Source organism: Rhinoderma darwinii, chromosome 4 (assembly GCF_050947455.1).
Source record: "Rhinoderma darwinii isolate aRhiDar2 chromosome 4, aRhiDar2.hap1, whole genome shotgun sequence".
Classification (NCBI taxonomy): Eukaryota; Metazoa; Chordata; class Amphibia; order Anura; family Rhinodermatidae; genus Rhinoderma; species Rhinoderma darwinii.
In genome coordinates, this window is record NC_134690.1 from 94646303 (window position 1) to 94671540 (window position 25238).

General features: G+C 40.4%; 1 protein-coding gene across 2 annotated transcripts in view; it reads left to right on the forward strand.

The window, feature by feature from the left end:
- DGKD (diacylglycerol kinase delta) overlaps window positions 1-25238 on the forward strand; it is a 109447-nt gene that overhangs the window by 64325 nt on the left and 19884 nt on the right. For both annotated transcript variants that reach the window (XM_075861395.1, XM_075861394.1), the window contains exons 12-22: window positions 79-163; window positions 247-341; window positions 2372-2471; window positions 2890-3145; window positions 5899-6045; window positions 7591-7689; window positions 7772-7868; window positions 13756-13866; window positions 14769-14865; window positions 18038-18145; window positions 18232-18345. In XM_075861395.1, coding sequence (XP_075717510.1) covers window positions 79-163; window positions 247-341; window positions 2372-2471; window positions 2890-3145; window positions 5899-6045; window positions 7591-7689; window positions 7772-7868; window positions 13756-13866; window positions 14769-14865; window positions 18038-18145; window positions 18232-18345 — 1309 coding nt within the window. The remainder of the gene's footprint in view (window positions 1-78; window positions 164-246; window positions 342-2371; window positions 2472-2889; window positions 3146-5898; window positions 6046-7590; window positions 7690-7771; window positions 7869-13755; window positions 13867-14768; window positions 14866-18037; window positions 18146-18231; window positions 18346-25238) is intronic.

Below are 25238 nucleotides of genomic sequence, written 5' to 3' on the forward strand. Positions count from 1 at the left end.
TGAGATTAAGAAAAGTGTTTTATTTTTTTTCCTGACCAGTTTCCAATTGTAACACATTCATGGTTTTAAACTTTGTAGGTGGAGCATCATGGTATATGAGACAAAGCTTCCAGCTCGGGTCCCAGATATTTGTACATCTACAGAGCCAAATGAGGAATATGAGGTATGAGATCACTGTGCTCCTCTCGAATCCTTCCTTCTGTATAGCCTGGATTACTAGAGGCTTGTTTCATTTACTTAATCCAGGTGCAGAAAATTCTGGGCTATGAAGACTCTGTAGCTGCTCACTTATCGCAGATTCTCAGCTCAGACCAGCACTCGGTGGTTATTTCATCAGCCAAGTAAGCACCACTCTAAATAACTATAATAACATATTATGTTTTATTTAAAGGCCGTGTGAACCTTGGCACTGAAATTTGTTATATTTTTCATTTGCATCCTAAATGCAAAATTAAAAGCAACTTTCTAAATAGTCTACAGAAGAAAAATGGTAGAACATTTTTATTGAGGAGTCTGTGTCATGTACATGGCTGGAGGTGCTGCTAATTCTGACATAGATCCCTAAACACAGGGCTCCTGGCTGTGTTGTCTCTATCTGCTCCCCCTCCCTTCTCTCAGTGTTAGAGAATGGGGTATTTGTCAGATTAAAGTGTGGAGAGGAAGGAGGGCATCCAAGTCTTCAGGGAGGGCAGATCACACAGGCTGAACTGTATCAGTCAAGATAGGGGGAAAAGCACAGTCTTTAGGGGACGGGGTGGGGAGGAGATTACACAGTCTGTGTAGCACCTATGGCAGACTATGCAGGCGGAGGAGGGGGGATCACAAACTCCTCAGCATCAGTATCTTTGAGCACAATGGATTAGAGATCCCTAATGGGCTGTAGAAGGAGAAAGCAGTACAGGAATTAAGCTGTGCTGATAAATGAGAGCTAGTGAAGGTAACAGCATCCTGGACACACAGAACTAATCCAGGGACATGTCCACATGAAAAAAGTCTGAAACTAGGAACCAAGTTGCAAACTGAATATCAGGGGGTCTGAAAATAAATGAAGATTGCAACCTGTAACCACTGACATGTAAATATTATGTTCCATGTCAATGGTGTCTATTTCCTTTAAGAGCCGGCAGGTTCATAACCAAGTTGGACCTTATGACTACCATATGTTTGACCGTTAAGCAACAATAATAGAAAAACAAGGGATTATTAAAATTAAACACTGATAAGAAATTATTTTGAGTGTGGCTAAAATTAACATAGTGAGTGAAGGTTTTGTGAATCTTTGGGCTTTGAAGTTGGCTAATTGTCACAAGGTATATGTCAGCCAAAACAAGATATAAACTAATTTGTCAAACTGCTGGACATTTATTGATTATGTTCTTTTATACAAGAGAGCGATTACTCCCCAATAAGATGTTAAAAATGTCATCTGTGTTGGAAGTTTTTGGCCAATGAATTAAGGTTTATAGCACAAAGAGCTGATTGCCAACGGATCAAATGTTATAATGGAGCTTGCTTTTATACTTGTCTTACCATAAGGCTGGTAACGTACAGTTTTCCTGAAACGTTTGTAGCATTGACAGACAGAAATTCAGTTGAACATTTTATGGCACATTTCTAGCCAATATCCAGCTGCTGAAACCTACAGCGTCGCAAATTTTTATCCAATGTCCAGCTGCTCTATTATACGGCACCCGTTCATTTGAACATGTAATACATAGTGTCACAGAGTCCTCCAAATAGGAGCCCCTCTATCAATCAGTTCTCTGCTCCGGTTAATCCAGGGGGGATCCCTGTGTGGGAGGCTTGAACGACATAACAGTGGGTTCCTGATAGGACAATCCCTTTTAAAGGGCACTCCTCTAAAATTATATTTTTGTTTCAATACAATTTTAAAAATAAAACTGTAATTATAGGAATACCGAAGTTGTCTTTTTGTTTTACACTATATAAATAAACTTCCCATTAGTTTAGAACTTCTTTATAGCTGGCCATTCCACAGGGAGATATCTCATGGACGCCTATAATCCGTGAGGTCCCACTGGCACCACTAGGTTGGTATTTACCTGGTTAAAAGGTAGCAGCTGATGTTAGGATGTAGGTTCCACCATCTTTCATCCTCCGTAATGAAGCCGGGAGAAATCCTAATGTTTATCTCAGACATTTAAGCATCAGAATTGTCTAATGTAAATTGTAAAATACATTTTAACATGTATTTTTGTATTTATGGTTAGAGTACACGGGCTCAGGTGTTTGTTTGGTATAGAGTTTACTGACATTTTTTTAGGTACACAATAAAACATTTCCTAATTGACTAATATAAATGATTGCATTGGTATTTACAAACAGGCTTTTTAATTTACTTTTTTCTTAGAGTCCTTTGCGAAACGGTAAAAGATTTTGTTGCACGTGTTGGAAAAGCATACGAGAGAATGACCGAGAGTTGTGAAGAATCTGAAACAATGACAGGAAAGGTATTTTTTTTTTTTTTTTGGGTTCCACCACAACCTCTAGCCATCCTTTACTGTTATTAATTGTTACTGACTGGAAAATATGGTGATGAACACATGAGCTCATTTTTTTCGGTCTTCCCTCAGTGAATGTAATTGGAACACAGCCATCAGTCCATCATCTGGATTTTCCCTAACTGCTTTCTTCTCACCCATTATTTTTATATTCGTGGACGGGTCACAGCAGTGACACTGGTGCAGCGTGTCATCTGTCATGATCGTGTGCATCTGACCACGTCTGCTGAGCAACAGTTTTATTAACTTAAACAGTGAAATGTGTTGACTATTGATAAAGAATTGACAGACATGCAAAAGGAAGTACTGTATATGATTCTCTTGCTTAAGACGTCTCTTTTAAAAGTGTTTTTTCTTATTTCTACAGTGTAATCTTCTGAGGGAGAAGCTAGACTCTCTCTTGAACACCTTAAATGAAGAGTCTCAGGCTACTTCAGTTCTTTCTCAGCCCCCACCTACTATTAGTGAAGAGGGAGAGGAGTCCTCTGATACCGTGGCATGTCCAGCAGCAATCTCTCCTTCTTCGGGTCGACAACCGAGTTTTCGGCCACGGGAGCAGCTTATGCTCAGGGCTAACAGCCTTAAGAAAGCGATCAGACAGATAATAGAGCAGGCAGAGAAAGGTAAGTAAGAAATATCCAAAACCACAATGGGTTGGTACCTGGTCAGAGTTTTCCTTTAAAAAGTCATTTATGATCAAACTTGGTCCCATGGATATTGTTACCTCTAGTGTAGACAATCTGAAAGTAAAGGCTAAAATGCAGTTTGCTAAGAAAAGTCTGGATATTGTGGCGATCCGCTGATTGCCACGGGTCCTCATTCTCTAATCCCCAGCGATCTGTTATCCCTGTGTTTCCCCTGCAGTGGCCACTGCAGTAAAAATTTAGTATTACGTTTCTGCCTTTCAAATAAATGGTTAACTTTATAATACATGGATGGGCCAAGTCCTGCAGATCGAGAACCACTCTTTGTGAGCATCTTTCCGCTCTGGCTCATAGAAGGAGGTCCCAAACAGAGGACCCCCTCTATGACTCCATATGTGCAAAAAGGACTACATAGCCATTTTGCTGCGGGGGCAAATTTCACGTTTTTGACAAGTACAAATAAAAACCTGAATTATAAAAAACAAACAAACATTGAACTCCCTTTAACCATATCATTTTTGAAAGTAGACACATGGCTTGTTGTAAACATTCCACCCAGCACTTTACACTCATGGATGCCTTCATGCAATTTTGTATAAAATCATAACATTTTCTAAAACAAAAACAAAAAAATCATAAAAATTCCTGTTTGTAGCTAAATGTCTGACCCTAGCAGAGCCTTAGACACACAAAATAAAAGTTCAAGATGTACAGAGTTCATACATGCCCCTTATGCGCATGTCAACAAGCACATATTTTTACAAAATCATTAAAACTTTAAGACCATAAAATTTCCATGTATTAGTAAACATTGAAATCGGAGTCAACAAATGATCTGATTATGCCCAAGGGGGTGCAAATGCTTATACTCTCACCCTTTTAGTAGAAAGAAACCTAAAAAAGACTCCCTTCATGTGACAGCTGTATAAGCACATAACCTCTCTGTATAGTAAAGTGATAGATAACATAAGGAAAAGCTGTGTTCTTCTTCTTGCCATCACTTGCAGCATTCCCCTCCGAATCATTTGAAAGCCAAGATTCTGGGCTTTAAATTATATAGCACTTATATTGTAGTCGCTGCAAGCATTTAAAGTCATGATGTATTACATATGTCTTTTACTGTGAAAGGGTTAAAGTGAACCTATCAATAATTTCAGTAGCATGTGAATATGAACATGAAACTTTGCAATGTATCTTCTTAGAGGAGAGCTCATCTTCTTCACTTTCCAGCAACCTGTAGATCCCCTTCCCCTGTATAAATACTCCCAAACCTCCTCATTCCCCAGCAAATACAGTAAATAATAAACCGGGTGGAATAGGATGCTACAATATCGCTCTCTCCTGCTTTCCATGACCGCTGTTTCTATGGAATCTTTTGAGCTACCCTGTACATCTACAGCTGCTTAAAAGGGTTGTATCACAAAGACCAGCCCTGTCCATGTGCCCCATTACGGCATATCATTTTTACAGGAGGTGGTCCCCTGCTTTGGACCCCCCTCTATGAGCCAGAGCGGAGAGCTAATAACAGACAGGCTCTGGTGTCCCTGCTGAGCGGCCATTCATTTGAATGTCCGTCATGCAATACTACATTATAGTGGACGAAAACTTTGCTCGTCAAACAGGTGATTTTGGGAGAGAGGTGAGAAGCCACAGATAGCCCAAAAGATTCCAAGTCAAAAGGGGTTGTAATTGTTATTGTTTATTTTTTTGAGGGGTAACAACACGTACCTCTTACCTACCTCATGCCTGAAGAGTTAAATCAGTGGGTTTTGATCGCTTCTGCACAGCCCTCAGACGTGGACTTGGGAGGTGTCATATGCATTGCTGCTCTTTGTAACACGGATTATAGGACATTGTGTGACAGACAGGACTCTCCTCCTGCTGGTCAGCCTAGCTGCCCAACTCAGCAGGAAGGTGGAAGTGGAACACCGAAACCCCAAACTCCCGGGTGGGGGACTAGTACTGTATGTGCTCTCTGACATCCTGTAAATTCCCCAATGTAAAGTGCGCTTTTCTTATGATTTCACTTGATCTTTTTTCTCATGCTCACATACATACATATATCTTCATTGCCAGGTAAATACGGTCTTATTTACAGGGCAGAACATATGCTCAAACTTTAATTAAATGGCTTGTCCACGCACAGTCAACTGATGACCTATCTACAGGATAGGTCATCAGTATATGATCGGTGGGGGTCCGACAACCGGACCCCACACCGATCCGATGTTCCGGGTGCCGGATGTTACGAAGGGTATACAGTATTCGGAGCCGGAAGGAGATGGCTCCGACTACTGCATAGGGCCGTACTGCAGCTCGTCCGCTATTCTGATTCCCGCATGCGGGAGGCAGCCGTAGCAGCTGATCGCTGCGAAATCCGGATGCCTGACTCCCACCGATCATATTCTGATGACCTGTCCTGTGGATAGGTCATCAGTTGTCTGTGCGTAGACAACCCCTTTAAGTACATTTTTTATTTTGATCATGATTACAGACAAACGTATCCGTTAAAATTAGCTTCATCTGCATTTTGGAGGCTGAAATATGGATCCGTACTTCACCATTTCAGCCTCCCTAGTTTTATATGCTTGAAATAGAGCTCTATGCCAGGAAGTTTGCGAATAATGTTTTCAGAGATTCACTCTTCTCTTATGTCGTCGTACAGTCAGATCCATTGTGCTGTTTCTTTTTGGAGTTTGTCACATTCTTCGTGCTGGTTACTTTCCTTGCAGCTGTTGATGAACAGAATGCACAGACTCCGAGTAGTGAAGATTTTTTCTTGCCCTTTACTACTGAGGATGGCAAGGAACTCAACATTATAAGTACTGTGAATGTGCAGAGTGGGAATGCATTGCCAAGGATAAGAGGATCAAGTAGAGGTAATTCTCCTTACTTTATGGTTGATGTGTTTGTACTTGTCTTTTGGGAGAATTACAAGCGACTGATTTCTATATGAAATACAATAATGCATAATAATAATAATTTTTAAAAAAAGGAGATGTTTAGGATTTTGGATGGGCATCTCGTTCTGCTCTAGAATGTAATAATAATTTAATAACCGATAATTTGAATGAAGCTTAGGGTAAGTTCAGCTGACATGTGAATTGTTTGTATGTTTACTGATTTCCCCAGATTGCACTGTGCTGTGGATAATGTTAAAGGCTATGTACATCTTTGAAGAGGATCTGTCACTAGTTTAGTAATGCCCAATCTCCTAGCTAATCTAATAGGCGCTGTCACACTGATAATTCTACTGAAAATTGTGTCCCAAAACGTTTATTATTTTTAAAGTTATGATCTTTATTCTAAATATGTAAATGAGCCTTTATTAAACAACTGGGAGTTAACACCAGAGATTCTCCTGAGGCGGAGCCTCCTCACAGCCTCTGACGCTGTCCTATCAGCATGAAGCTGCTTCACACAGTGTGAGAGACTGAGGCTGGAGGGAAGGGGGATCACTTCAAATAGCCATATCTGCGGCTGTGGACCACCTAGAACAGCGGTGGCATATGAAAGAGGTGATTCTAATCTTTCATATGACACCAGGATCGCAGCTGTGACACAACCGGAGATATTGCCAGTTGAATACACAGTCGGGAATGGAAGCTGTATACTATATGATCACTCTGTGTTGCTGGGCAGGGAGGGGGAGAAGCTGTATGCTGATTGGACAGCGTCATACAGAAAACATTACACCGCCCAGAGTGAGGAGAAAGAGTCACCTCCTATTTGGCTATAAGGCTATGTTCACACGGGGTATTTTGCCGAGTTTTTTGACGCAGAAACCGCGTCGCAAATCTCGGCAAAAACGGCCCGAGAACGCCTCCCATTGATTTCAATGGGAGGCGTCGGCGTCTTTTTCCCGCGAGCAGTAAAACTGCCTCGCGGGAAAAAGAAGCGACATGCCCTATCTTCGGGCGCTTCCGCCTCTGACCTCCCATTGACTTCAATGGGAGGCAGGAGAAAGCGTATTTCTCGCTGTTTTATGCCCGCAGCGCTCAATGGCCGTGGGCGAAAAACGGCGCGATAATCGCCGCGAAAATCGGCGTGCAGGGAGAGGAATATCTGCCTCAAAGTTCCAAACGGAATTTTGAGGCAGATATTCCTCCCCCAAAATACTCCGTGTGAACATAGCCTTAGAGCCACATTAAATAATAAGTTTTTTTTTAAAACAAACCACACTAGTTATCAGCAGCAAAGCGCCTATTAGATTAGTTAGGAGATAGGGAATTAATAAACTGGTGACAGATCCTCTTTAATAAAAAGTAATTACTAAGTTGCACCGATACACATTTTTATTTTAAAAAAAATACAAATTTCAAAGGTGAACATAGCCTTTGGGGCTATATGAACAGAGGATAGTAATATTGATGCTACCAGTTCTTCTGTTACATGTGAATGCTTTATTTTGGCTGCAATTGCAGGTTCCAAGCCAGAAAAAACTCCCAGCAAAGTCAGCCTCTCCGCAGGAGCCACTGCATCGCTTCCTAATGCCAACTCTCAAGGGGACCACATGTACCCAAGTGAGATATTCATAGACTTTTATTAAGAGTCTGAAAAGGCCAAATAGTATAACAGTAACACAACGTCTTTTGTTACTTGTAGGCATGAGACCGGGAATGACTGCATCTTTACCAGTGAACTCTCTCATGAACCGCCTTTTAATTAACGCTGATTCCTTCAGCTCTGAACCGGATAATTTGTAAGTGGGGCTGATAAGAATATCATAATGATGATCAGAGTTCATTGTCCGGATCAATGTGGGTTTTGATCTTCACAAGCTCTTGCCACAGTATCAGTCTTTAGCTATGTCATGAGTCTCAGCCGCAGTAGATTAGATAAATTATCTGCAGTTTCCAGATAAATATAGACATTGAGCAGCAGATAGCAAGTCATGTTTTATTTATTCTGTCTCTTTATCTTTCATATTTGATAACTACTCACTTTATAACGGTAGCTAACTACAGATGGCCGAAGACACAAGATAATTGGCTGAAAGATGTTTTAGCTGGAATATCCACTGTTACATTGCATGTCTGGTTAAAGAGGCTCTGTCACCACATTATAAGTGCCCTATATTCTACATAATGTGATTGGCGCTGTAATGTAGGTGACAGTGGTTTTTATTTCGAAAAACGATCAATTTTGAGCAAGTTATGACCTATTTTATCTTTATGCTAATGAGTTTCTTAATGCCCAACTGGGTGTGTTTTTACTTTTGACCAAGTGGGCGTTGTACAGAGGAGGGTATGACGCTGACCAATCAGTGACCAATCAGCGTCATGCACTTCTCCCCATTCATTTACACAGCATATAGTGATGTTTCTAGATCATGATGTGCAGTCACATACTGAGACATTAACGTTACTGAAGTGCTAACGTTACTGCATGTTAAAGGGGTTGTCCGCTTTAAGCTATTAACCCCTTCCCGCCGCAGCCCTTTTTCAGATTTTCATTTTAGTTTTTTCCTCCCCACCTTCCAAAAGCCATAACGTCTTTATTTTTCCGTCGATATAGTCCTATGAGGGCTTGATTTTTGCGGGACGAGTTTTAGTTTTTCGTAGCACTATTTATTGTACCATATAATGTACTAGGAAACGGGAAAAAAATTATTTGTGGGGTAGCAAATAAAAAAAACAGCGATTGCTCCATTGGTTTTTGCGCATTGTTCTTACGGAATTCACTGTGCAATTAAAACAACATGTTAACTTTATTCTGCGGGTCAATACAATTACGGCGATAACAAATATATATAGTTTTTTCTATATTTTACTACTTTTACAAGTAAAAACCGAAGTGTAAAAATTTTTATTTTGTGTCGCCAAATTCCGAGAGCCATAACTTTTTTTATTTTTCCGTCGCTTAAGTGGCATGAGGGCTTATTTTTTTGCGGGATAAGCTGTAGTTTTTAATGATACCATTTTGGGGTACATGCGACGTTTTCATCACTTTTTATTTCATTTTTTGTGGGAGATAAGGTGACCAAAAAATAGAGATTTTTGGCATTTACAATTTTTTACGGTGTTCACCCTGCGGGTTAAAGAGGCTTTGTCACCACATTATAAGTGCCCTATCTCCTATATAAGGAGATCGGCGCTATAATGTAGGTGACAGTAATGCTTTTTATTTAGAAAAACTATCTATTTTAAACCACTTTATGAGCGATTTTTAGCTTTATGCTAATGAGTTTCTTAATGCCCAAGTGGGCGTGTTTTACTTTAGACCAAGTGGGCGTTGTACAGAGGAGTGTATGACGCTGACCAATCAGCGTCATACACTGCTCCCCATTTACTTACACTGCACTAGTGATATAGTTATATCGCTATGTGCAGCTTCATGCACACACTATAACATTACTATAGTGTCCTGATAATGACTACTAGCCAGGACGAGATGTGTATTCAGAATCCTGACACTTCTGAATCTTTTCTGTGAGATTCCAGCAAGGAAAGCGTAATCTCGTTTGAAATGACAGGTTACATCGTAATCTTGCGAGATTACGCTTGCCTTGCTGGAATCTCACAGAAAAGATTCAGAAGTGTCAGGATTCTGAATACACATGACGTCCAGGCTGGAGGTCATGTGTATTCATTATCAGGACACTGTAGTAACGTTATAGTGTGTGTATGAAGCTGCACATAGCGATATAACTATATCGCTAGTGCAGTGTAAATGAATGGAGAGAAGTGCATGACGCTGATTGGTCAGCGTCATACACTCCTCTGTACAACGCCCACTTGGTCTAAAGTAAAAACACGCCCACTTGGGCATTAAGAAACTCATTAGCATAAAGCTAAAAATCGCTCATAAAGTGGTTTAAAATAGATCGTTTTTCTAAATAAAAAGCATTAATGTCAGCTACATTATAGCGCCGATCTCCTTATGTAGGAGATAGGGCACTTATAATGTGGAGACAGAGCCTCTTTAAATAATGATATATTGTAATAGTTCAGACTTTTACGGATGCGGCGATACCAATTATGTTTGTTTGTTTATTTATTTAGGGGAAAAATGGGTAAAGGTGGGTTTTTTGAACTTTTAATTTTCTATTTTTTTTTTTTACATAAAAAAAACAACCTTTATTTTACAAATTTGTACTTTTTTTATTAGTCCCCCTAGGGGACTTCAACCAGCGATCGTTAGATCGCTTGCACTATATACTGCAATACTAATGTATTTCAGTATATCATGATTCTGACAGGCTTCTAATAGAAGCACAAAGATGGCGGACCTGGGGTCCTTCATTAGGCCCCCAGGCAGCCATAGCAACCATCGCCACCCTGAGTGGGTGACCCTACCCGACTTTGGCGTATGTATACGTCAAATGTCGGGAAGGTGTTAATTAATGTTGTTTTTTTGTAATATAATAAATAATGGTCATGTGATGAACACACAGGTGCTGGAGTCATCAGACACATCTCTGATACACATAGTGTAACTGTAACGAGCCGTGCACCTGTGTGTCCATCATATGTCCATGGACAGAATTGTATCCACTGGAAGTAAACAATGTAGGTTCCTACTGTATAACAGCAAGCAGTGATCTTGAAAACTGCGAGGAATTAATACAGAAAGTATATTTTGAAATATATAACTGTTAATTATACAAACAAAATGTAAATGAATTTGTTGAAATCGGATGACCCCTTTAACTTTATGGAGCAAGAATTGATAAGCAGCTGCTAGGCACTTGACTGGAGACACAAAAGAACCAAAGGAGGGAGATCCAACCTCTCTGATCTATTTTCCTGTTATGTTAGACAGAAACAATTAGCCCTTATTCACACGACAGGGTTTCCCGGCCGGGTGACGGCCGTTCATAAATCGGCCGTCACCCGGCTGCAGTAGGAACAATAGACCCCTAATGGGGCTATTCACACGACCGATTTTTTGACGGCCCGGGAAACCTGGCCGTCAAAAAATAGGACATGCCCTATTTTCGGCCGTTTACCCGGCCGCCCGGCTCCCATAGAAGTCTATGGGAAGTCTCTCCTCCTCCTCCTCACAGTGCAGAGTGCATGTGAGGAGGAGGAGGGTCTTTTTTTGCTCCCTGTAGGAGTCGGAATCCCCAATCCCCGACCTCAAAACTGTGCACAGCCTCTGAGGCCAGGCCCGGTGACAGAAGTAATTAGGTTAATTGGCTTTCTATGAAATTAACCCTATGTATGCCTGAAATAGGGAAATTCGATTGTGAGCCCTATTTGGGACAGAATCTAATTTGAATGGTGACAATCTTTGTACAGTACTGCAGACTTAAGGGCCTTTTTCACCGGCTGACAATCGGCCAATGCAGCGAACACCGAGCAACGAGACATCATTGATCGACGCTCGTTTTCTCCTGTCACATGGAGCTATGGATGGGGACCAGCGGTCGTTACTCCGATCGCTCGTCCCCATACATTATCTTCCCCCTTACACAGGGGGACGCTCTGCCGACAACCATAATATTACTCTTTTTTTAAAAGGATATAATCAGAAGATGTTCGAGTGTTTGCTCATTCACCTGCTGATCTCTGCCCTGTTTACACAGGGCAATTATCTGCAACGAGCGTTATATGAACGCTCGTCTGCGCGATAATCGGCCAGTGTAAAACCCCCTTAAAGGGAATGTGTCGCAAATTAAACCTTTTTTTACTTATTTCTATTATTATTTTTACGTATTTTGCTGTATTTATTTTTTTCTTCCATGTTGTGGAAAGTATTAAAAATTAAATAATAATTTGACATGTTTTCCTATGTTGGCCACCAGAGGGAGCACTTCCCAGAATTACAGCAAGGTGAATAAGGCAAAGCAACCCGACTCACAGCTTCCATAAATGTGGGAGGGAATCTCACCTCCCCTCCCTATTTTTGGCTACAACCCAGGAAAAGGGGTCTTCAAATTGCTAAGCATTGCTCCGGCTGCCATTTTGGGAGTGATTGTACAAATGGCAGCTGGCAGAAGCTATAGGACACACCAAAAGGCTAAGGGTATGTTCACACGCTTACTAAAAAAACGTCTGAAAATACGGAGTTGTTTTCAAGGGAAAACAGCTCCTGATTTTCAGCCGTTTATTAATCAAACTCGTGTTTTTCGCTGCGTTTTTTACGGCCGTTTTTGGACTTGTTTTTCTATAGAGTGTATGAAAAACGGCTCCAAAAACGTCCCAAGATGTGACATGCACTTCTTTTCCGTGGGCGTCTTATTACGTGAAAATGAGGTGTAAAAAAAACGCCCCGTCGGAACAGAACGCCGTATTTCCCATTGAAATCAATTGGCAGATGTTTGTAGGCATTCTGCTTCCGAACTTTCAGACGTACCTAATGGTATGTTCACACAGCTTATTTTTTACCGTTTTTCGGAAAAAACTTTTGAAAATCAGGAGCGGTTTTCCCTTGAAAACAGCTCCGTATTTTCAGACGTTTTTGATTTTGTGTGTGTACATACCCTAAGAATGATGAAAGTGAAGTGAATGACTTTTCAGTTGACGGGTTCACACGGCGTGTATTTGACACGTTTTTTTTGTGCATTTTACGTGCCAAAAACCGCATAAAAAACTGCTTAATTACACTTTTCATTTAAATAATTGGTAAAGTGCGCTGTTAGTACATACCATGCGCTTTTGTACACGCGTTTTTAAACGAGTTGTGTAAGTAAAGGGGTATCGAGTCAATTCCTTTGCACGTAAAACATGCCAAATGTTCCCATAATCAATGGGAGTCCTAATTATGCGTCAAAAAGCGCACACAAAATGCGTAAAAAAACACGCGAAAAAAACGTCAAACACTTGATCAAGCTTCCCATTTACATCGATGGGAATGCGAGCTCTTAGTTTTTTATGCAAGCGGTTTTAAAAAACAGTGGGGTGGGGTTGTGTGTGGCGCAGTTGCATGTTTGCCGCTGCCCGAGCACACACACACGCTGCCCGAGCGCACACGCAGCCCCGCTGCCCGAGCACACACACGCTGCCCGAGCGCACACACGCAGTTACATCAGGTGTGAGGGACGTGGGCGCGAGGGGGTGTTGTGTGTGGAGCAGTTGCATGTTTAGGGGGGATTTGTGTGTGGGAGGTGTGCCTGCCGCTGATTCTTCAAAACAGCTGATAAGCGGCTACACACACACACACACACACACACACACACAGACACACACCCGTTACCTGCAGTGCAGCCGGTCTTCAAAATGGTGCCTGCTATCCCCCCTACAAACCAGCTTCTATTCTGGATCGCTCTGAACTGCGCTTGCACAGTACAGAGCCAGATGGCAGATGCAATGAACGGCTCACGTTCATTGTGTCCTATGCACTGTGCTGTCGTATTCCATCTGTGTATGTGTCGTTAAGAGACACATACACAGATGAAATAAAACATGGCAGCCCCCAGTACAGTAAGGAAGTATTAATAAAGAAAAACATTGTCTGTGAAAAAATAAAGTCAATATAATATTGTATAAAAACACAAAAATGAATGAAAAAAAAATAAATCATGACACTGTCCCTTTTAAGTTAATGCTATGAAAGCAACAGTAAATATATAAATAAAATAAATGATAGGGGTCAATGACTCCTCTATATTAGAATATGTTCCATGCTTTTATTCTGTCCCTCAGGGATTGTTACACAGAAAAATGTGTGATGAATAATTACTTTGGGATTGGGCTGGATGCAAAAATCTCCCTGGATTTTAACAATAAAAGGGACGAACACCCAAAGAAGTGCAGGTGAGAAATCGATATAACGTAAAACAGCCCTCCAAAGGAGACTCCTGAGATGGGTTATGTGTTATATTGATTTAAAGAGGCTCTGTCACCAGATTTTGCAACCCCTATCTGCTATTGCAGCAGATCGGCGCTGCAATGTAGATTACAGTAACGTTTTTATTTTTAAAAAACGAGCATTTTTGGCCAAGTTATGACCATTTTTGTAGTTATGCAAATGAGGCTTGCAAAAGTCCAAGTGGGTGTGTTTAAAAGTAAAAGTCCAAGTGGGCGTGTATTATGTGCGTACATCGGGGCGTTTTTAATACTTTTACTAGCTGGGCGCTCTGAAGAGAAGTATCATCCACTTCTCTTCAGAACGCCCAGCTTCTGGCAGTGCAGATCTGTGACGTCACTCACAGGTCCTGCATCGTGTCGGCCACATCGGCCACCAGAGGCTTCAGTTGATTCTGCAGCAGCATCGGCGTTAGCAGGTAAGTCGATGTAGCTACTTACCTGCAAACGCTGATGCTGCTGCAGAATCAACTGTAGCCTCTGGTGCCGATACGATGCAGGACCTGTGAGTGACGTCACAGATCTGCACTGCCAGAAGCTGGGCGTTCTGAAGAGAAGTGGATGATACTTCTCGTCAGAGCGCCCAGCTAGTAAAAGTATTAAAAACGCCCCGATGTACGCACATAATACACGCCCACTTGGACTTTTACTTTTAAACACACCCACTTGGACTTTTGCAAGCCTCATTTGCATAACTACAAAAATGGTCATAACTTGGCCAAAAATGCTCGTTTTTTTTAAATAAAAACGTTACTGTAATCTACATTGCAGCGCCGATCTGCTGCAATAGCAGATAGGGGTTGCAAAATCTGGTGACAGAGCCTCTTTAAGCTGTTCTTGTGTAATAACAGAAGCCGCACCAAGAATATGATGTGGTATGGAGTGCTGGGGACCAAGGAGCTTCTACAGAGGACGTACAAGAACCTGGAGCAGAGAGTTCTTCTAGAGGTTTGTATGTGGAATACTTCCTAACCTGTCTGTCTCCTCTTGTGTCTGTTCCTATTGTCTTTCTTATTCTGTGACCTTTGCATTATAGGGTTGTTTGTGTATGACTAGGCATGACCAAAAAACATAAACTAGCCCTTACCTTTATACCACAAATGCCCAACAATATATTGTCTGCTTTGCTTTTTCAAACCTAATTTTGTGAACACAATATTAATATTCTATAATACTCACAAGTATGATTCCCTATGCTTGTTGTACACTGGAGAGAAATCACATTTGTGTAATCCTCATTGTGTGTTCAGTTTTATTTATGGGCAACACCTAAGAAGAAAGAGTCAGATATTGGTGGTATTTTTGTTTAAATCAACTCAAGTTTATTGAGACAGTACAAAAAAATAAAATTAATTACAACTGTACAAAGTATTACAGTACAAATTATTGTGTTATCAGTCACACAAAAAAAATAAAATTACAGCATGATCATGTCTCAAACCCCCGTAACCTCCCCAAACAAACCCCCCCTTTATTGCACAAGCTCCCACTCTCTACCCCTTCCAAAGCCCTCTAACCTCCCCTTCCCACCTCTTATGATATTAGTGGTGTTTACGTAAAATCTCATATACACCTATTATTTTAATGTTGGAGATGAAGCTGTGTTTTTTTTAAAATTTGTTAGGCAAAACTGGCATTAAAGGGGTAGTCTGATTTAGAAAACCCATAAGCAGAGGGTCGTCTTCTGTTAAGGACCCTCACCTATTAGCCAGAGTGAGGGGCAGCTATAAAGAGTATCTGTCACTCTGGAGGTCCAAGCATGTCTGTGCATCACATGGACACCCAATTGATTCAATGGGAACTTTATAATGCGTTATTTCCCATATGGTGGCGATGCAGGCATATCAACAATTGCTGACAGGTTTCCGCCAGTGATTTTAGCTTATCATTGGAGGAGCCTTCTAACAAAAGGGGAATGGCAAGCATGGGCATCCCCTTTAAGTGATAAGTCCACTGTAAATTCAAAACGCTCACCCTACAAATCCCATAGATCATTCCAGCTGTGTAGTGCTCTTTTCACACTGCACATTTGGTGTATATGCTAGGAAAAGGCCATCGTACAAAAATGTATACCATGTATCCTATTTTTAGTGCCATGTCTTTGTTTTGAAAAGTGTAGTCGACTTTCCAATACAGTTAACCCCTTAATGACCGCCGATAAGCCTTTTCACGGCGGTCAATAGTGGGCTTTATTCTGATGCAATGCTTTTCACAGCGCTGCATCAGAATAAATAAACAGAGCAGGGATCTGTCAAGTCTCCCTGCTCTCCGCTACCAGAGGTAGCTGAGGGCTGGGGGCAAGTATCGATCTCACCCGTTTAACCCCTCAGATGCGCCGCGCAATAGCGAGCGCCGCATCTGAGTGCTTTTGGAGAGAGGGAGGGAGCTCCCTCTCATCCCACCGACACCCGGCGATAATCTCGCCGAGTCTGTGTCTCCGATGGCAGCCGGGGGCCTAATAAAGGCCCCCAGGTCTACTATTAGTGAATGCCTGCTAGGCTATGCCAGAGGCATGGCCTAGCAGATGCCTGTCCATTTTAAACGGACAGGCAGTAATACACTGCAACACAAAAGTATTGCAGTGTATTATAAAAACGATTGGATGATCGCATAGTAAAGTCCCCTAGTGGGACTAGTAAAAAAATAAATGAAAAACCCACTTTTTACCCTTACAAAATGCTTTACTATTATTTAACCCACACGATGGACGCCGTAAAAAATAAAATAAAAAACAATGGAAAAATTGCTGTTTTCTGTGAATCCTGACTTAAAAAAATGTGATAAAAAGTGATAAAAAAGTCGCATCTACTCCAAAATGGTACCAATAAAAACTACAAGTCGTCCCGCAAAAAAAAGCCCTCATACAACCGCATCGGCGGAACAATAAAAAAGTTATGGCTCTTGAAATATGGAGGCACAAAAACAAATAAATAATTTTGAAAAAAAAATTGTTTTTACTGTGTAAGTAGTAAAACATACAAAATCTATACAAATTTGGTATCTTTGCAATCGTAACAACCCACTGAATAAAGTTATTATGTTATTTATACCACACGGTGAACGGCGTAGATTTAGGACGCAAAAAAGTGTGGAGAAATTTCAGGTTTTCTTCTATCCTTCCCTCAAAAAAAGTTAATAAAAGTTAATCAATAAATTATTTGTACCCCAAAATGGTGCTAATAAAAAGTACAACTTGTCCTGCAAAAAACAAGACCTTATACAGCTATGTAGATGCAAAAATAAAAAAGTTACAGCTCTTCGAATGTGACGATGGAAAAACATAAAAAATGGCTTGGTCATTAGGGCCCAGAATGCAAGCAGGGGGAAGGGGTTAAAATACAGTCAATACAGTTAAAAAAAAAAAAAAAAGGACAATCTTTTGGCCGGTCCATTAAAGTCTATGAATACATTCGACGTATACATTGGCAGCATTTCCCAGCGTATACACTGAACGTGCACTGTAAACACAGTGTGAACATAGTCTAAGACTACATTATTGTGTATCGCACATCTTAAAGAGATTCTCGCGTCTACCTGACAGTCTGATTCGTAAGGCAGCCTCAGATGAGGAATGGCGTGAGTGCTGATACATTTATTTTTCCCTTCTCTACTGTTCGTACATCACCAATCCGAATATGGGCAAAATATCAGTCATACCTTAATAGTCTGGTTGCTAGTGATGCACTTTACGAGTACTAAAGTATTTTCTATGGAGAATCCCCCAACCCCTAAAAAGTAGAAGTCTCAAAACTTTACAAAATTGTTAACTACGTTCTAGTTTATTTTAAAATTGCATTAATCCAAATGGCAAATGCACCTACTGTGTCAGACATCTCTAGTTCTGTTAAGATTTTCCACCCCATGATTCAATCCTCAGACCACTTTTCACAGGACGGGTTTGTCCTCCTTCTACATCTCTTGTGTATACGCTGCATGTCTCTGTTTGCACCTTTATTTATGTTGTTTGGCTTCCTTGTTAGCAATGTATATCTTCATCTTGCATGTCTCTGTGTCTGTCCCTAACACTGGTTGTGTCTGTCTCTCTTCTTTTAGATGTCTGTCTCTTTCTTTCTCAGTGGATGTGCGTGTCTACCTCCACTTACCCCAATGTCCCCCGCAGTGTGATGGGGTGCCCATTCCCCTGCCCAGCTTGCAAGGCATCGCTGTACTGAACATTCCCAGTTACGCTGGAGGCACCAACTTCTGGGGAGGCAACAAGGAAGATGATGTAAGTTTCACGTGTGAATTCGGACCATTCAGGATCATTCAGGGCTATAATTCCCATCTTACATTATGTTTTCTTCTTGGTTTTAGACATTTGCTGCTCCTTCTTTTGATGACAAAATCCTGGAAGTTGTTGCTGTGTTTGGTAGTATGCAGATGGCTGTGTCCAGGGTTATCAAATTGCAGCATCATCGGATTGCACAGGTAACACAGCATGAAAAATTGCTATTATAAGAAACAGAATACATTAAAGCGGATCTGTCACAAGGTTTCACAATGCAAACTGCATACATTATTAAATCGATCTCTTAGACCTGATAAGACTGATGTACTTACTTTGAAAATCCATGCCAGAATAGCGGTTTTAATCCTTTTTAGAAGTTTTCCTGCCTGATCTTAAAATAAGCATTTTATGACCAAGTATATGCGTGATACCAAGTATATGCGTGATGTAATCTCAATCTCCTCCCACCTCTAACATCTCGCACATGCTCAGTATAGGCTGCAGTCTCCCTGGCTCTGCAGTGACAGAGCTTGTCTTCTAGCATCGGTTTTAGTGTGGAATTACAGTTTCTAAAGGCCCTTTTACACCAGCCAATAAGCGGCCGATGCAGCGAGTGCCGATCTACGAGACATCGTTGATTTTGCTCCTGCCACACGGAGCTATGAATGGGGACGAGCGGTCATTACTCTGATCGCTCGTCCTCATACATTATTATCATGCCGGCAGCGCGTCTCCCTGTTTACACAGGGAGATGTACTGCCGACAATGATAATCTTTTACTTTTTTTAAAAACTATTAGACCAGCAGATGATCGAGCGTTTGCTCATTTATCTCCTGATCGTTCCCCTGTCTACACTGGGCAATTATCGTCAACGAGCGTTATATGAACGCTCGTATGCCCGATAATCGTCTTGTGTAAAACCCTCTTGGCTCCATCTGCTGCTTTCTTTTGTGCGTGATTTCAGCATGGTGCAAGGGAGGTGGGGCACTTGTCAGCTCTAGGTAGGAGGAGATTGAGATTACATCTCGCATATACTTGGTCTCATAGAGTGCTCATTTTAATATTAGCCGTCAAAACTTTGAAAAAGGTTTATACAGCCACTCTTACACAGATTTTTTAAGTAAGTACATCAGTCTCATCAGGTCTAAGAGATCTATTTATTAATGTATGCAGTTTGTATTGTGAAATCTGGCGACTGATCCTCTTTAACCCTTTCAGGACCGAGCTCATTTTGGGCTTCAGGACCAGCCCCATTTTTTCAAATCTGACGTGTCAATTTATGTGGTAATAACTCTGGAATGCTTTTGCCTATCCAAGTGATTCTGAGATTGTTTTCTCGTGGCATATTGTATTTGCAAGGAATAAAGAATAAAAAGCACCCCAAAAATTGTAAAGCTACTTCTTCCGATTACGGCAATACCCTATATGTGGTACTAAACTGCTGTTTGGAACCACATCAGAGCTCAGAAGGGAAGGAGCGCCATTTGGATTTTGGAGCGCAGATTTTGCTGGAATAGTTTTCAGTGCCATGTCGCGTCTGCAACACTCTGGAGGGACCAAAACAGTGCAAACCCCCCAAAAGTGACCCCATTTTGGAGACTATACCCCTCAAGGAATTTTTCTAGGGGTATAGTTAGCATTTTGACCTTTCAGTTTTTTTGCTGAATTTAATGGAATTAGACTGTGAAAATGAAAATCTACCTTTTTCTGAAAAAACATAGAAATGTTTAATTTTTACAATGAATAAAGGAGAAAAAGCACCCCAAAATGTATAAAGCAATTTGTGCTGATTACAGCAATACGCCATATATGCTAATAAACTGCTGTTTGGACCCACGGCAGGACTGAGAAGGGAAGGAACAATATTTGGCTTTTGGAGCTCAAATTTGGCTGGAATAGTTTTTGGGTGTCATGTTGCATTTGCAAAGCCCCTGAGGTACCAAAACAGTGGAAACACCCCAAAATCTAACCCCATTTGGGAAACTATACCACTTAAGGAATCTATCTAGGGGTATAGTGAGCATTTAGGACCCCACAGGTCTTTTGCAGAATTTATTAGAATTAGCCCGTGAAAATTAATATCAACATTTTTTCCATAAAAATGTTGCATTTTTTCATTTTCACAAAGGATAAAGGAGAAAAAGCACCCCAAAATTTGTAAAGCAATTTCTCCCAAGTACGACAATACCCCACGTGGTCATAAAGGATTTTTCAGTAGAAATTAATAAACCCTTTCAGGACTGATCCATTTTTTGCTTTTACATTTTAGTTTTTCCCTCCCCGCTTTCAAAGAGCTATAACTTTTTTTATTTTTCCATCAGTAGAGTGGCGTGAGGGCTTATTTTTTGCGGGAGGAGTTGTAGTTTCTAGTGACACCATTTAATGTACCGTTTAATGTACTGGGTAACGGAAAATAAAATTGAAATTGGAAAAAGCTGCGATTCCTCCATTGTTTTTTGGGTTTCGTTTTTACTGCTTTGACCGTGCAGTAAAAACAACAAAATTTTTTCTGAGACTTAATACGATTACGGTGATACCAAATTAATTCAGTTTTTTTATATTTAACTACTTTTACAAAGTAAAAACTGTTTGTTAAAAAAACAAAACATTTTGTTTTACCACATTCTGGGAGGCATCAGTTTTTTTTATTTTTTGGTCGATAGAGCGGTGTGAGGGCTTATTTTTTTTGTGGGGCGAGCTGTAGTTTTTATTGGTACCATTTTTTTTTTACATACAACTTTTTGATTACTTTTTGTAATTTTTTTTTAAAAGCTAAGGTGACCAAAAAACAGAGATTGTGGCGTATTACATTCTTTATTTTTTACGGAGTTAAATAATGCTATATTGTAATAGTTTGGACTTTTACGGATGCAGCAATACCAATTTTGTTTATTTCTTACATTACTTTAGAGGAAACATGGGAAAGCTTTTTTTTTGGACTTTGAATATATTATATATTTTTTTCACTAATAATAAGTTTTTTTACTATTTTTTTTTCTTTTACACATTTTATTAATCCCCGTAGGGGACTGGAACGAGTGATCATTAGATCGCTTATAGTCAATAGAAGGAATGCCTGCAGGCAGACAGAACCCTTTTTCCTGACCACCCAAAAGTTAATAAAGAATAAATTTTTATTTTCGAATTTTAGTAATCTACGTGTAGCAAAGAACAGACCACATATAACAGTTTAAAATTGTCACTGCCAGATACCGAAGTTACAATAGAGGCAACCAGCTGGAAGAATCCAGCAAGGTATTAGACAGCCAAAAGTAAATGCCGGCTGACAGTCAGTCAGGAGGCAGCAAGCCACACTTAAAGTAAGGCAATGGATTCGGCTAGGCAGGAATTAAAAACACTTAGAGCCCCCCCCCCCGACATGTTTCGCTAACTCGTAGCGTCCTCAGGGGTACACGAGGCTAATCATTAGATCGCTGGTACAATACACTGCAATACTAATGTATTGCAGTATAATGTCATTTTTACAGGCTCCTGTAACAGCGCGATCGCTGTTCCTGTCCGTTAGTCCCGGGTGTCAGCTGTAATATATATAACCCCCCGCATCACGACATGCTATTAAGTCGTAGTGCGCGAAGGCGTTAATGCACAGTGGATGGTGCAAAGTGAAAATTTACATTTTCCACTGATATGCCATTTTAATGCACAATATGTTGTGCCCAATTTGTACCACTGAAGACAAATACCTCATACAATGTTGAGCGGGTGCACAATAAAATCACTTTTCGATAAAATTATTTATTTTTTGTGTCACCATTTTCTGAGAGCCATAACCTTTTTATTTTTCAGTCAAAAAAGCGGTGTAAGGGCTTGTTTTTTTGCGGGACGGGTTGTAGTTTTTATTGGTACTATTTTGGGGTACATGTGACTTTTTAATCACTTTTTATTCTATATTTTGGGAGGGGTGATGACCAAAAAAATAGTGATTCTGACATTTGTTTTTCAATAATTTTTTTGCGGCATTCACCGTGCGGGAAAAATAATATTATAGTTTTATAGTTTAGGTCGTTACGAATGCGGTGATACCAAATATGTGTACTTTTTTTTAATATTTTCATTTTTTTCCTATAATAAAAGACTTATTATAGGAAAAAAAAGCATTTTTTGTTTTTGTAACTTCTAACTTGTTTTTACACTTTTATAAAACATTTTTAATACTGTTTTTTTTCTTTTTTACTTGTTTTACTTGAAGACCTGCAGCATTGATCGCTCCTATAATACAGTAACGTATTATAAACTGTCAGTGTGACGCTGAGACTCAGACTGACAGGAAGCTTATGAGGACCGGCCTTCGGCTGGTACTCATAGGCTGCCGTGCATGGCAGACCCGGGGGCCGTTGTATGGCCTCCGGTTTTGCCATGCAACCGACTGCAGCACCCGCAATCGGTCCCCGGGAAAGTTTGTTGTAGCAACAAACTTTCCAGTTCGTTGTTACAACAAACTTTCCCCTGCGATCACATGATCGGGACCTGAACCAATTAGGTCCCGATTATGTCTCTGGGACCAGAGGCAGGGGTTAACAGCGCGATCAGGGTGTCAGCGCTACTCTGAGACACCCGGATCGCGCTTTTAACACCCACCGTGAATTCACATTGGCGCTGCACAAAGCCCAGCAAGTGCCGACGTAAATTTACTGTGGGCGGTCGGGAAGCGGCTAAAGGAGAATTCTACCTAATGTTATTCTGACAGTATCATTCCTGTGAAAGGTTGCATCAGTAGCACGGAATAGGTTGGGCACTCTTCACAGTCCTGAAGTGTTTTCGTTTTAGGAAGCAGTAGGGGTTTCATCTTAAAGACTTGTCTTTATATTTTAAGTAGAATTCCCTTTAAATAGAATTGTGTCCATAAGGTGCCATATTATAGTATTTACTTGATGTAGTAAAGGTTAGTTTGTTAAAGCCATTGATTGATATATTATCGGATTGTTGGGGTTCACATGTATATTGTGCTGTGAATCCATCACTGGTGGGAACAGTAGTTGGTTCTTTTAAGCTATTAATGTATGAGTCATTACAGTTGCAACATATCACCATTATTCAGCTGTTTTGCCAGTAGCAGTTATTATGTTCTTGAACTGTTTTCCCCTGATGGGACTATTGGAGGTTTTTAGCATCCCTTATGATGTTGTCAGGCATATGGCAGGATTCTTTTATTTATATTGGAATTACATTTACAGCGGAGATTACTAGGTTAAATTTAAAACTGCTTCGGTATGCAAAAATGAGGAAGCTCTTCTGCTCCATAGACATCCCTCTATCTCCAGAACGGATACTACTGTGGACCCTAACACCCCATTTTAGGCCCACCAAACATGACCTTGCGACCTGGTTGCTACCAGCAGCAAAACTGGTCATCCTGCTGCACTGGAAGAACCCCCTCGAACCGTGAATGGTTAGAGAAAACTATGCAATTGTACTTGGACCTGCTAGTCCGTTATACTTTTGTGCATTAATGCCATTACATCTGTTAAATGCCATTCAAATGGAAAAACTAAAGCAGAGTTGTGAGGAATCATTTTCTTTCCTTAACCCCTTAAGGACGCAGCCTAGTTTGGGCCTTAAGGCTCAGAGCCCATTTTTCAAATCTGACATATTTCACTTTATGTGGTAATAACGTGGGAATGCTTAAACCTATCCAAGCGATTCTGAGATTGTTTTCTCGTGACACTTTGGGCTTCATGTTCGTGGTAAAATTTGGTCGATATATTCAGTCTTTATTTGTGAAAAATTGCAAAATTTAGAGAAAATTTACAAAAAATAGCATTTTTCAGAATTTAAATGCATCTGCTTGAAAAACAGACGGTTATACCACCCAAAATAGTTACTAGTTCACATTTCCCATATGTCTACTTAAGATTGGCATCGTTTTTTGAACATTATTTTATTTTTCTTGGACGTTGCAAGGCTTAGAACATAAACAGCAATTTCTCATATTCTTAAGAAAATTTCAAAAGCCTTTTTTTGAAGGTACCGGTTCAGTTCTGAAGTGGATTTGAGGGGCCTATGTATTAGAAACCCCCATAAAACACCCCATTTTAAAAACTAGACCCCTCAAAGTATTCAAAACAGCATATAGAAAGTTTTTTAACCCTTCAGGCATTTCACAGGAATTAAAGCAAAGTGGAAATGAAATTTGCAAATTTCATTTTTTCTTTCTGAATTTCAAATTTATTAAATTTTTTTCTGTAACACAGAAGGTTTTACCAGAGAAATACTACTAAATATGTATTGTCCAAATTCTGCAGTTTTTATAAATGTCCCACATGTGGCCCTACTGCGCTCGTGGACTAAAACACAAGCCCTAGAAGCAAAGAAGCACCTAGTGCATTTTAAGGCCTCTTTTTTATTAGAATATATTTTAGGCAGCATGCCAGGTTTGAAGAGGTGTTGAGGTATCAAAACAATGGAAACCCACCAGAAGTGACCCCATTTTGGAAATTACACCCCTCAAGGAATTCATTTATGGTTTTTGTTATCATTTTGACCGCACAGTTTTTTCACAGCACCTATTTGAATTGGGCTGTGAAATGAAAAAAATGATATTTTTTCCAATAAGATGTAATTTTTGATGAAAATTTCTTATTTTCACAGGGAACAACATACCCCATTTTGTTGCCCAATTTGTCCTTAGTGCGGCAATACCCCATTTGTGGTGATAAACTGCCGTTTGGGCCCATGGGAGGGCTCAGAAGGAAAGGAGCGCTATGTGTTTGTTGGAGTCCAGATTTTGCTGGATTGGTTTTCGGGTGCCATGTCGCATTTGCAGAGCCCCAGAGGTATCAAAGCAATGGAAACCCACCAGAAGTGACCCCATTTTGGAAACTACACCCCTCAAGGAATTCATTTATGGTTTTTGTTATCATTTTGACCGCACAGTTTTTTCACAGCACCTATTTGAATTGGGCTGTGAAATGAAAAAAAAGATATTTTTTCCAATAAGATGTAATTTTTGATCAAAATTTCTTATTTTCACAGGGAACAACATACCCCATTTTGTTGCCCAATTTGTCCTTAGTGCGGCAATACCCCATTTGTGGTGATAAACTGCCGTTTGGGCCCATGGGAGGGCTCAGA